The following is a 14,434-nucleotide window of genomic DNA, read 5'->3' on the forward strand; positions in this document are numbered from 1 at the left end:
GTCAGAACAGTTTGTAGCTTAGCTTAGCATAAAGACTGGAAGCAGGGGGAAACTGTTAGCAGACTGTATCATCTATTCATCTGCAGATTCTTTTTTTTCAGTTAAATGATTAATCTTTTAGTTTATGAAATATCAAAAATATAGTGAAAAAAACGCCCAGATTCAAAGGTGATGAGTCACTTTAGTGACGAAGGTGAACAGAATTTAATATGAAAACATGAAATTTACACTCAATACAAAGAATTGACATAAAAGAGTCCCTTTAAATCTATTAGTTCATTTTCCTTCATTTATAGTACAGTCACTAAATGTGCCCCCAAGGCTGTCAGATATATTTATATTTTTATATATACAAGTTGTTGTAGGCTGTTTTTTGCATTAGAGTAGCAAAAAAAAAAAAAAAAAAATATATATATATATATATATATATATGTGTGTGTGTGTGTGTGTGTGTGTGCTCTCTGAGACTTTTTATGGGTAAAAACTAAAAGAAGCATGTTTATGGGTCATTCAGGGCCACAGTAATGTTAAACAATATACTGATTTTCATTTATTTGATCACTGATTGATTTGCTAATTGTAATTGTTCTTTATCAGCCAGCCAGGTATCAATAGTTAGAGTTACACACTGATGCTAATCCTGAACACATCACAGAGAAAAACACACAAAGATTTGACAGCGTGTGTTTGACGTCTGGGCAGAAACGTAACGTGGTTTATAAACCTCTGCAGCCCCGGAGGAGTCACGCTCTGACATCATAACTAATGATTGAAATGATAAATATTAAAGGAGCAGCTCCTCCTGAGTTGAACCTGTGCTGTCAGAGTTCATCTTCACCCTCTGACTTCCTGTCTCTGCTGCGTTTCTCTCCTCCACCGAGCTCGTTAATGTTCATTTTAAAACTTTAAAGACTCCTCGTGAAGCGGTCCGACCCTCCTCTGAGAGAGTCCGGATAATGAACCGGACCTCACACAGACCACAAACACAGTCGGCTGCGATCCGCTGATCCACGGAGCCGAGCGTCGCCTCTGCCTGACCTCTGACCCCCCGAACACATCCATGCAGATCAGACTCACAACCGCAACCAGTAAAAAAAAAACCCTCTCATCTTCTCTTCGACAATTATTTTACAATAATCAGTCAATCATAAAATGTCCAGAACGCACAAAATTCCTTCGAGTCAGCAGAGCCGAACGTCTGATTAACACCTGAAACACATCAGACTCGTCTCTGAAGATTCATTCTGCACATGATTTTACACTTTTACACTAATTTATATCAATTATAATTAGTTCTCTGAATGTTTCCTGCATGTATCAGCTGTTAGTAGCTTCATTATAAGTGTGCGTGCAGAGAGTGGACTAAACAATCTGATTCAGTTAAATACAGTAAATAAATGTGAATCATTTCACTAATTAAGTACCTGAGATGTGGTTAAAAAAAGCTCGTTAGTGGACTTTGAGTTAAGATTATTTTGTCAGACGATGTGTGTTCAGTTTGCAATAAACAAACTTCATAAAACAACCAGTTTTATGAGTTTTTTAACTTTATTAGAGCTGCAAGTGACCATTTGAGTTCAGTTCTTGTTTGACTGATTCTGATCACATAAACAGAAACAAACCTCCTTGATTTGGATCCTTTAGGTTTGTTTTTTTTTTCATTATTAATTGTGACCAAGATTCACACTAATGGAGACGTTTTACAGTGTGGAGATCAATGTGTCGACGCTCTCTGCTAAACAAACGCTTTCTAAATGACTTCCAGCTTCATCTGAGCGTTTCTGTGCTGTTTATGTACGATTTAGTTGTTAAGTTAAACCTTTTATAACTACAACGTCTGAGGCTAACGGACCCTCGCTGCATGTTTCCTGTCTCGCTACATTAACTCTCAAATATAAAGGCAAAATGCCAAAAAAAATCAATCTTAAGACGCATCCTGTCAGAATTAAAACACATCACATGTGTGTCTCTCTTACACACGTTTCACTGATTCATCATGTGACCAACACATCACTATAAACACCACATACACAAGACTTCAGGATCAATCCCTACTTCACAATCACCACATACAAAATACAAAACTGTGACAATAATAATAATAACAGAGCCACTACTCCTCTTTCAGTAAACAAACTGTAATGTTTGATTCTCTGGCTGTATTTCCTGTCTGTATCTCTATGATCTCCATCAAATTAAAGCAAAAAAGGAAACAATAAATAGTTTTAAATCAGACTGAACAAAAAGGAAACAAACGGTTTATTATATACAGTTATTTGAACAAAATATACATTTATAAGACTTGAATACAGGAACTGTGTGCTATGAACACACACACACACACACACACACACACACACACACACACACACTTTCTCTGTATATATACATATCTGTCCAGTGTGTGTGTGTGTGTGTGTGTGTGTGTGTGTGTGTTACACGGGGAGGGTCTGCTCACTGACAAATGGATTATGGGGCCGTCACTTGTAGCGCCACAGAAATCCCGTTAACCCCTGCAGCGACACACACACACACACACACACACACACACACACACACACACACACACACACACACACACACACACACAGATCAGCTGTTTTTTCTTCTTCTTTAAGCAGTTTTATGTTGCTACGTATCATAAATATGAACTTTTAACATGAATCTGATTTGCAGCCTTTTTCTCTTTTGTTTTTTTTATTTGACACTGTCGGTCATGTGATTTTAACTTTTTTTGTTTGTTTTTGTTTGTTTGTTTGTTGTTCTTTAGACAAAAATACATGAAACAAATATAGTGTCATCAGGCTGGGAAACTGTCTGTGTGCCATGTGACCTTACACGGGGTCCTGAGCCAGATGTTGACAAACGCTGCTGTTGTTGTAGCTGTTTGAGACGCTGTTCCATGTTCATATTAATAAGCTGTGATGACGACGTGGTTTCACAGCCGTGAATATAAACAAACTGGCAACGACTCGGCTGCGGTTATAATGTGTTGAGTTTTGATATTATTGAACAGGAAGTGCAGCGATGCGAGAAGCAGAGAAACACGGAGGGATTTAAAGATTTGTTGGTATCAACAGAGCAGACGGAGGATGAAAAGTTCAACTGAAGCAGCCAGAAGAAATGTTTAGAGACGAGACGCAAATATAGAAAATTATCTTATTATCAGATTCAGTTTATGGATGAAAAATAAAATGTGGAGCATTAATGCTTGCTTTTATATGTTTTATAGATCTTTTTTTTATTACCTTATGTTATATAGTTATGAAAGACGCAGTGTGAATATTTACAGTGTGAATCTGTTCATATTTTTAATGATATTTAAAACAATAAAAAAATATTGTTAATGTTTTTTTCTAAATTAAAAAAATATTACAGACAGAACAGAACTGCTTCCATTTCCAAACATTATTATTATTATTAATACCAGTATTGATACATTAACTTTATGATCACAACAAATTACATCAAACAGCAGCTGATTGTGGAATTAGAACATATATATATATATGTATGTATATATATATATATATATATGATTTAAAAAAATAATCCATTTGTCAGTAAATTAAAAACATCATGTGTAATAATCACAGCTGCTGTTATAAATATCAGCTGTTAATCCTCCGGACGGACGACGAGCATCATCTTCATATACAGCTGATTAAAGCTTTTATATATCCAAAGAGGAATTAAACATTTTATTTTGACTGAGAAAAAAAAAATTGCAACATATTCAAACAATCTGAATATTTTTGCTCAACCAGGAAAACTAAGATTTTATTTTTATCCACAAAAATATGAATTTTACTCCATAAAAACTTGGTTGTATTTTAATCATCTTTGAGCCGTAAAACAATTTAATGTTGTTGCATTTAGAAAATAATTTAGAATCAGATGTTTTTTACATGAAGTTTGGTTGATGTAGAAAATAAATTAAAGCGCCGTCACAGAATATATAAATATGAATATAAATAACCTACAGAATGAAAATACACAAGAGCAGAATATTTTATAACCACACTGGGATAAATGAGTATTTATAGAAATTCAGAAAATTAAAAACCTCCAACAATTCAATAGTAATGATTTACTGTTTTTAGTAAAAAATAAGATAAATTTAGGAATCAATTTATGAATTATGAAGCAATTAATGTAAATATTTAATTTTTAATCTGTGATGTGTTAAATTCTGCAGAAAGGAAGTTTAATATGATTTATGTCCCATTCGAGACACATTATGCAACAGAGACAATAAATAGACAATAAAGTAAACAATAACACCAACAGTCCAGACAGCATCACTTCAGGACAGCGAAGCTGCACTTTGACACCTTACAATCGAATTATTAGGGTCTCAAATAACTCGATCAACCCACAACAGCACAAAATAAAGTGTTCAGATGATTATTAGATCAAAAAATAAATAATAAAACTAAGATATGAAACATGAAATCCCCGCCGCTGTTTGAAAGAGTAAAACAAAGTTCTCATTTTTAAATAAAATCCTCCTCCAGACGAGCCGGCCGGCACGTCCAGACCCCCCGCCTGCCCCGACAAACACACACACACACCCGCGAACAAAACTCTCCCACCCACCAACCGAGCCTCCACACACACACACACACACACACACACACACACACACACACACACACACACACACACACACTTCTTGGACCCGCAGCAGACGGCCACGGCGGATCTGCATCGACGGGCTGCCCGCTACCGGCCCGCTGCTGCTGCTGGTGGGCTGGACGGTGAAAGTGTGTGTGTGTGTGTGTGTGTGTGTGTGTGTGTGTGTGTGTGTTTAGCGAACTGGGGGTGAGGGGATGAAGGGGGAGGAGGAGGAGGGGGGGGGGGAGGTTGGTGGTTTTGGTTTGACCGAGAGGAATTCACAAAGTTCATGGTCTTGTTACGGAGGGGATAAAGCCGCCTTTGTCTCTTTGGCAACACAACTCTTTTTATTCAGGCTGGAGAAGAAGAACCTGCAGCGCCAAAACTCTGCGTCCGTCCACCAAAACTCACCGCAGCAGCGCCGCAGACAGCTGACACGGGTAATATAGTGTTAAACGTAACAGCGACAGTAATAATGAGCTGTCCTCTAATGAACTTGCAGCGCTGGGAGCTCTTTCATCTCTCTGGCTCATTTGGACGAGCCGGCCACAATAGACTATTGTGAGCCACCAAAACCCCCCCCCCCCCGACCCCCTCCCCGTCTCTCAGCGGAGTCACCAAACTCCCCTCAACCCCCGTCTGTCTGTCAGCTTCTCCCTGCTCGGACTTCACCCCCCTCCTCCTCCTCCATCTCCTCCTCCTCCTCGCAGCCACCATGACCACTGCAGTGACGGGGGTGTCAAAGGTCGCCTGGCCTCGCTGACCACGACAAGCTACTTAATGTGGCCCCGGCGCTGCAGCTGGAGCCCCGGCTCGTCCCGGGACACTTCCACCGAGATCAGAGTGTGTGTGTGTGTGTGTGTGTGCGTGTCAAGGGGTGCGATGTAATTGCTGAGGCGGAGAAGTGTCAGAGCTCAGAAGCCGCTGTTCACTTTCGGGATAAACACTCACAACCGAGCGCTCAGAAACAAAGCAGAACTTTTGTTCTCATAGAAGTTTTCTTCCTAATTAGGCGGAATAAGAGAGAAAACTGCGAGTGAAAAGAGGAGCTTCAGCATCACAAGGAAGGAATAAAACCCCCGGCTGCGGCTGCGGACCTGCGCTGGCACCCGTCTGCTAACGGGACACCACAGAGACAAGAGAGGGGAGCGCAGCGAGGGGGCAGCGGAGACGGGACGCCGACAGATAAAAAAAACAACAAACGGTCCGAGCGGGTTACAGATCCTGGAGGGTTTTTTTTTTTTGGTAAATAAAACATAAAAGCTGCGGTGTGGTGCAGAAGAAGAAGAAGAAGAAGAAGTACAGAGAGGAGGAGGAGGAGGAGGGAATGTTGTTCTTTTGGTTTAAGGAAAAAAAAGGGAGGAAGGAGAAGAAAGAAAGAAAGAAAGAAAGAAGAAAAAAAAAAGGAAAATGGGGGCAGTTGTGCCAACTTACCATCCACCAGGTCCTGGCTGAGATGTCGTAGCAGAGCTGCCATTTGATGGAGCCTTCCGAGGTTTTCCCTGCCATCACGCTGTCAGCAAGCTTCATCTGATGCGAGCGCGCTCACCGGAGATAAGACACCTAATTGAGAAAACATTTGCACTGGCATGTTGGGCAACATGTAGCCCGCTCCATACCATATGGAATCATGGGTAAAAAAAAAAAAAAAAAAAAAAAAAAAAAAAAAAAAAAAAGCTCCTTGACAATGAACCAATCTCATGCAGACCCCGTGGCAAGGTGAGCGGCAGTCATCTGCTCAGAGGAAAAAAAACACACACCCCCTCTCACACACACATACACACACACACACACACACACACACACACACACACACACACAGCCGAGCAGAATGATGAGCCTTTTTTCCGCATCGCCGAGCGCCTCGGGTCGCTTCTCCCTTTTTTTTTTTTTTTTCTCCTCCCTCCCCCCTCCTCCTCCTCCTCCTCCTCAGGTTTAATTAGGGCTTGTTCTTCGTTATCACCATCATCATCATCATCATCATCATCATCACCAGCAGCAGCAGCAGAAGAAGAAGAAGAAGAAGAAGAAGAAGGAGAGGCAGCCTGGACTCGACTGAACTGAACTGACTCCAAACAACTTGTTCAGCTTTTTTATGGTCACTTTAACGGGACGGAGGCAGGTAGAGAGAGAGAGAGAGAGAGAGAGAGAGAGAGAGAGAGAGAGAGAGAGAGAGAGAGAGAGAGAGAGAGAGAGGGAGAGAGAGAGAGGGCAGAGGGCTGAAGCTCCACGGGGCGATCAGTCCACCGGACACATGGAACTGCTTACAGACTATCATGCTATGTTTTGTTTTGGATTTCCATCCTTCCTTCCTCCCCCCCCCCCCTCTAACTCTCCCTCCATCCTCATCCCTCTCTCTATCCCTCCTTCAGCAGAAAACTCTTGTGTTTTGGCATAAATACCTCCAGACTGAAGGATCCTCTGGACGCCCGGAGAGAGACAGAGAGAGAGAGAGACAGCAGACCTGTGCCGCTCACTTTTCACGCTCCATGAAGAGTGAACGCCGCCCGCCCGCCGTCTGCCTGACAAACATCACACCGCTACCACCGGTGAGTCTGCTTCCGCTTCACTATGTTCTTATTTACCCGCTAAAAGTTTGCAAACGAACAGAGAATTTACTGCAAAATGTATTTGAAAGCATTTGAAATAAAAGTACTGAAAGAAATGACTCCTGAAGGTTATATAATGATATCAGAGATTATTAGACTGTGATTATTACATAAAGATGATAAACAGTGTTTTAATCTTGGAGCTGCAGAGTAACGTCTCACTATAACTGTCAGACAAATGTAGTAAAAACTACAATATTTGGTACCAGTTTCATTCATAAAGTGTTTACAAGCTTTAATAAATTGTTCACTGATGCTTTATTGATCAGTTATAAAGGAAAAGTACATTTTAACACTGTTCTATGTTTAAATTCATTTTGTTATTACAAAAGCTGAAAGTTATGAGTGACTTAAAAAAAAAAGAAAAGTTTGCCTGTTTAACTGTTTGTTGCCTTTTTTTAAATGATTATTTTATTAGATGTAAATTAAATGTAACCGTCGTCTCAAGTCAATAAAACTACGTCTGAATCTTTTGTTCCAGAAGTTAAATTAAATTAAAGAGGTTATTATGGTTTATAACTGATCTATAAAGCACTGCTAAATATTTATTAACCATTAATGAAGCAATTAGTTACAACATATAAACCCTTTATATTAACTATAGTGGTGCCTGATATTATATATATATATTTATATTTCCCTCTAAAATGTAGTTCAGTTAAAATACAAAGTTGTATAAAATGTAGATACTTAAAAATAGACGTAGTTACAATCTATCAGTGATATTAGAATCAAAACAAAGACATTTTATCTGTAAATTATTTTGAATTTTATATTTTTGAGCCTCATTAATAACCTTTCAATTCAACCAATCAATGATCAAACCAACAACCTGTTTTAACTTCATTTACTGGATTCCCACAGACAGCCGACCGTTTATATATCAGCCAGAATAAAAAGACTCATGATGTCTTTTGTATCATTTTTCAATAAAGTTTTTTTTTTCAGTGCAGCGACAGTAGAGCTGGAATATTAATGAGACTTTTTTCAGTGTCTAAATAATATTTTGCAGCAAACAGAGTTTTAGAGGTTCAACTATTTCACAGACTTTTTACAGTGTTATTGATAATGTGCACATGTTTATTTCCTGTCCTTTAAACATGTTTAACAGCTCAGGAACAAAGAAAATCCAATCAGTCCACCAAACAAACCACATGTACGACTGCATGTGTAGAATATATTTCAGCATCGCAACCCAAAAATATTTTATTTGCATTTTTTACTCTTTTATCTCTTCCTTCAAATGTCTGTGAACATGCAGTTCAAAGTGTACATGAATTAAAAACAGAAGCTTGTTGTGAGCTGATTCCTGTTTTCTTGTTTTTTTCCAGGACAGATAAAACCAGCGGGTCTCATCTGAAGCTGCAGCGTCTCATCATGTCGCACATCAACTTACATCAACATGTGCTTTAACCTGTAAGATCATTTCACTGTCTGTTTGTATTGAGATGGGTGGGGGGGGGGTAAAGGGAGGTATAAAGGGCTTGGAGGGAGGTGCGGGGGGTCTGTGAAGCTCAGGTTCCTAATCAGAGGGGGAATACCTGAACCAGAGCAGAGCCGCCATCAAACAGTTCTCCCATTGTGGCGGCCAAACGGAGGAATGTGATTCAGCCGGAGATACGGAGGGACGGTGGGGTTGTTGGGGGTGTGGGGGGGGGTAAGGTACACCAGGCCAGGAGGTGAGGAGAGGGAGGGGTAAAGAGGAGAGGAGGTTGGGGGGGGTATCTCTGGAAAATTGGAAAGTAAGACTGTCTACACGAGATCACCAGCAGAATCACTTTGCGCCTTTTGAACTATTGTTTTTCACTGTCAGTGAGACCTGAGATGCTAAACGACGTAGCAAACTGAATTTACAGCCGTGTTTCAGGATATTTCAGAAGCATCTTCCAAAATATGTTGGCAAGCATCTCCTAAGGAAGGCGACACTTCCGAAACCTACTTCAAAAAAGTTATAAAACTAAAAAGTGCCTCTTTAGGAGATACTTGTAAATTATTTATGCTTTAACCCTGTCTGCCATTGACCTTTCAACATTTTTTATTTTTATTTTTTTTAAATCTGTACGTCATTGTGACTGACTTGTGGGCTTATTAGGTCAAAACTAAAATGTATACAAAAAAGAAATTAAGTTTTATATTTTTCTGCTGTGCTAGCGCCCCCTACATAAGTGTTCCCCATAGGTTGTGAATGTTTGGTTCCAAGTGTCGCTACTGTAATTTAATTGGTCTAATACTGTGTAACCAGACACAAATAATAGTTCATGACTATAGTTCCAACTGCAGGGGGCGCCCCACTCAGCAGGTTTTGAAATAACATGAACCAAAAGCAACATCTCATGGGATTCAGAGCCATGTGAGCAAGCTAGGCTAACTAGCACCCACTTTCTGAGAGGGGGCTAGTTAGCCTAGCTTGCTGGCTTCATCTCTCTGAGTGAAATACAAATCTGATAGCATGACGGGTCCCAAATGTTTAGTGTTGTAAAAGGACAGATGTTTTATATCTCTACATAACCAGTGCTGTCTGGGCTTGTTGAAAAAGAAGAAAAACCATCTTGTATACATGTTTGTAGGATATACAGGGCTACAATGTGCTAGCACTTTCCCTAGCAAGGCCAAATACTAGTCGAACACTGCCGTGGGAAAACGCACCACAGAGGCCTGAAGTTTAGACAGTTTCTACAAAACTATTTTGTCTTGCTTTGAAAAATGGAGAACTATGCACAATAGCTGCTTTTACTTTATTTTACTTTATATTTCCGTACACAAAAAGTGTGAAGAATTCAAATTTCAGTTTGACTTTAAACATTACTGAGTGTCTCAGATATATTAGTGTGCACAAATATGAAGAAATGTAAATTACATCACTATTAGTTTGTGTTTATATATTATATAAACCATATGGTGACTTACCAGCCTTAATCTTAGTTCTTGGTCCAGTGAAGAGCAAACTGAACCTTCAGGTTAGCAAGGTTAACTTAACTAGCTTTGCTGTTTATCTAGAACCTGCTATTACTGTCTCACTGCTATTCTTTTATTATGTTTTGACTGCTAAAATAAAAGATTCGCTAACTTGAACTTTAAAACACTCTTGAATTTAGGCTTAACTGCAACAATAATATATTAGCTAACATTTCTTAGTTTAGCTATTAAAGCAAACTATTAACATCCTAAACTTAACTGTCTTAACTGCTAAAATAAACAGTTAGCTAACCTGAAATTAACTATTAACTGCTAAAATAAACGTTAGCTAACATGAACTTAACTGTCTTAACAGCTAAAATAAACAATTAGCTAACCTGAACTTAACTGTCTTAATTGCTAAAATAAACCATTAGCTAACATGAACTTGACTGTCTTAACTGCTAAAATAAATAGTTAGCTAACCTGAACTTAACTGTCTTAACTGCTAAAATAAACAGTTAGCTAACCTGAACTTAACTGTTTTAACTGCTAAAATAAACAGTTAGCTCACCTGAACTTAACTGTCTTAACTGTTAAAACAGTTAACTAACCTGAACTTAACTGTTAAAATAAACAGTTAGATCACCTGAACTTAACTGTCTTAACTGCTAAAATAAAAACTTAGCTAACCTGAACTTAACTGTCTTAATTGCTAAAATAAACCATTAGCTAACATGAACTTAACTGTCTTAACTGCTAAAATAAACAGTTAGCTCACCTGAACTTAACTGTCTTAACTGTTAAAACAGTTAACTAACCTGAACTTAACTGTTAAAATAAACAGTTAACTAACCTGACCTTAACTTAAAATAAAAAGTTAACTAACCTGAACTTAGCTGTCTTAACTGCTAAAATAAACCATTAGCTAACATGAACTTAACTGTGTTAACTGCTTAAGTAAACCATTAGCTAACCTGAATTTAACTGTTACAGTAAACCATTAGCTAACCTGAACTTAACTGCCTTAAGTGCTAAAACAAACTAAAGCTAACCAGAATCAAACTGTATTAACTTTACCGCTAATATTGGCTAAACTCTTTAAACCACTAAACTGGCAGAAAAGGTAACGTGGAAAACACAGAGGCATAATTTTATAAAATTACGGCTAACATTTCAGTAAATAACTACCAACCTCCACATCCAGCAGACACGGAGCAACATGATCATCCCATTGGAGTCGTGTTTGTGTCCATCTGATGTATCTTAGTCTGATATTTACTCTTCTTTTCTCTTTAACTGCTAACGGTAGTTGTTTCATGATCTTCTCCAGCTTTGTCTGCTGTCTGGTTAAGAGACGGTTTTATAAACATGATGTGCAGCCATACAGCTGCAGATTTGGTGTTAATGCTCAGTGTTTTCAAAAATATCACTAAGTGGTATATATCAGGAGATATGTAACTTCTATTGCAGATGATTTATTATCAGTGTGCAAACGGTATCAAATAAAAACATTTGTATTTTTAATGTCACTCTCAAATATGAATAAATATTGCACTGGATTAATTACCTGTTTAAATGACACCAATTTCCGTATTTGAATGTAACTGCTTGTTTAGTCAACATGTATACATTAATAACGTGTATGCCAGATTTACCTTCATGTAATCTAATTAAATGCATTTACAAGAAGAACAAATAAAAACTTAAATAATGAGATGTTTATGCTGTATTTATAATAGAGAAAATGACTGTGTGTGAATGTGATGTGTGTCTGAAATTACTCCCTTGTTCACTATATATTGAGATTTTGGCAGAGATGAAGCAAAAGTAATGTGTAGAATTTAAAAATAAAATAGCATGAAGTAAATATAAAGCAGTTTAGATATCCCAGTGTCTGTGTATGTGTGTAAAATCAATGTTATTATAAATGTGTTCCTGTATATAAGTGAGGATATTTATATCATTCTTACATACAGTATGTTTCAGGTGCTGGTCATTCATTCAGCTCCCAGTAGGAGGCAGTGTTGGGTTTCTGGGTTTTATCTACTGGTTTAACTTGAAGAGGACAGTTGACTGAAATCAGGACAGATGTTAGATGTTTTTATTTTATTTATTCATTTTTTTCTGATTCTACTTAAAGTCTCTACTCACCTGCTCCTGCTGTCACTTTCCTCAGTTTCTGTATTTAAAAACAAAACAAAAAACAAAACAAAAAGAAACAAAGAATTGATGAACTACAAACAGCAACATTTACATCTTCAAGCAACTATCTTTAATTAAGTAATGTTGTGTTGCAGGTGCAGATAAGGATAAAGATGCATGGTTGTCTTCAAGTTTTGTTGACTTCTATACTTTTTAAATGACATCTGCAATTACACACAAAATCAGAATATATATATAGGCATCATTTCTGTGTCTCTCATAACTGCGGTGTCAGAGTAAAGTATATATATATTATATTATATTATTTAGCTCATTGGACTCACATCCTTCTTTATGCAAAGGTAGAACACTGGTTATCTCCCAAAGGTCAGGGATGCTTTCTGTTACCACAGTCACATTAAAAATATAAGTTAAGCATTCAACTGGTAATGTAGCTACTAATAATAATAATAAAAGCTCTTTAGGGGGTTCGGTGAGCTCCACGTTAAGAGATTTACACACATTCAGGTGACATCTATCGTTTTTGAAAAGATGTGGACGGTTCAACAAACAAAATCCCTCAAAATTCACAAATATCCCATCAGCTTAAACCTGATGCTGACAAGTTGGGGTGAAGGAAGAGGAAGTGAAGACATTCCCACTGCCAGTGAAACCAGTCTTCTCCCTTTCAGTCCCAGTTTGGCTCCATGTCCCTCCTCGTTATTTTTCATGGAGCAACATTTTCTCAACAAACAAAAAATGTTGAAAAAAAGTGTGTTTGACATAAATAAAGAAGGTGAAACTCACCTGTGACATTTACATTCATTAAAGTTTACTGCTGGAACCAAGAAAAGACGTCTAGTCGACTACATTTAATTGAAAGTTTTTTAGATTATAACATTTATTTTAAAGCATTTGATGACTATATTTTCAACCTTTAACCTCACAGAGGGGAAATCCTTTACGCAGGTTCACAAGTGGCTGCAATTATTTTCACTGTGAAAAAAGTCACTATATTTAATACATGTTGTGCTGGGTGACAGTGTAATAAGTTACTTTTTTACTCCTTTAAAAAGTAAAAATATTACTTTACTTATTACTTGGTATCAAAAGTGATTAGTTATGTTACTCATTATATTACTTCCAGCCCAAAGTTGACGACTGACAACAACGTTCTTTACATCTTTGACTGAAAAACTCAAAATAATGATGATATGTCCAGCTGTTGAAAGTATCCCTCTCTCATCCTCCATCCTCATCCTTCATCCTCATCCTCATCCTCATCCTCCATCCTTCATCCTCATCCTCATCCTCATCCTCATCCTTCATCCTTCATCCTCCATCCTTCATCCTCATCCTCATCCATCATTTAGCTTTTTGGCTGGAAGCCGTCGTGACCTGCTGCATTCATCATAAGATAACCTACCTGTGACTGTAATATAATAATAATAATATAAAGTAATATTATTACTGTAACACGTTACTGCGCAACACTGTTACATGTAACATTGAATGTAAATCTTTAAATGGTTTCTTTTTTATTTTATTTTTTATTTATTTTATATAAATGTATATAATTTAGAAATTACAGGATTATTTTGGAACTGCGAGGCTTAAAAGTGTGTTTGACAAAAAAAGTAGCTCACCTGTGACAAAAAATAATGTTTAAAAATAAATAAATTATAAAAATCTATAATAATGTATTAATATTGACAGTTAAGTGAATTATTACAGTGATTGTCTGCAGAAGCAACAAACATAAATTCCCGTCGGCATGTTGACGCATCAATCAGCCGAACGCCATCAGGATCCTGTCAGCAGAACGAGCCTCGACACGTTTCTCCAATTTATCCCCAAAATCCAATAACTTACCCCAAATATGTGCATTTCACTTCCTTCCTCTTGCTAACCAGAGAGAGAGAGAGAGAGAGAGAGAGAGAGAGAGAGAGAGAGAGAGAGAGAAAAGACCTGATTGTCAACATCTGTTTTCCCTTTCCCCTCCTCTTTGTGGAGCACGGCGGCGCCCGTGGGCGTCGCAGCAGCAGCAGCAGCAGCAGCACCCTGCCACCCAGCGCTGCATCCACCCGCCCGCCCCGTCCGTCCCACTGAAGCTCAGTGAAGCCAAAGTGTCCACATGAAGACACATTCACAGGAACGCTTCCCCAAGT

At 38.1% G+C, this 14,434-nt stretch overlaps 1 protein-coding gene across 8 annotated transcripts in view; it reads right to left on the reverse strand.

Annotated features, from left to right (window-relative positions):
* Positions 1-12,118, reverse strand: part of LOC122988867 (nuclear factor 1 A-type-like) — a 77,881-nt gene extending 65,763 nt beyond the window's left edge. Inside the window, exons 1-4 of one of the 8 annotated variants that reach the window (XM_044361509.1) lie at positions 10,771-12,117; positions 10,134-10,695; positions 7,020-7,139; positions 6,052-6,180 (exon numbers count right to left, since the gene is read on the reverse strand). In XM_044361509.1, coding sequence (XP_044217444.1) covers positions 6,052-6,147 — 96 coding nt within the window. In that variant the 5' untranslated portion in view covers positions 6,148-6,180; positions 7,020-7,139; positions 10,134-10,695; positions 10,771-12,117. The other 7 variants (XM_044361510.1, XM_044361512.1, XM_044361513.1 and 4 more) reach the window with 7 other exon arrangements.
* Between the last annotated feature and the right edge of the window lie 2,316 nt (positions 12,119-14,434).

This window comes from Thunnus albacares, chromosome 9 (assembly GCF_914725855.1).
Source record: "Thunnus albacares chromosome 9, fThuAlb1.1, whole genome shotgun sequence".
In the NCBI taxonomy this organism is placed as follows: domain Eukaryota; kingdom Metazoa; phylum Chordata; class Actinopteri; order Scombriformes; family Scombridae; genus Thunnus; species Thunnus albacares.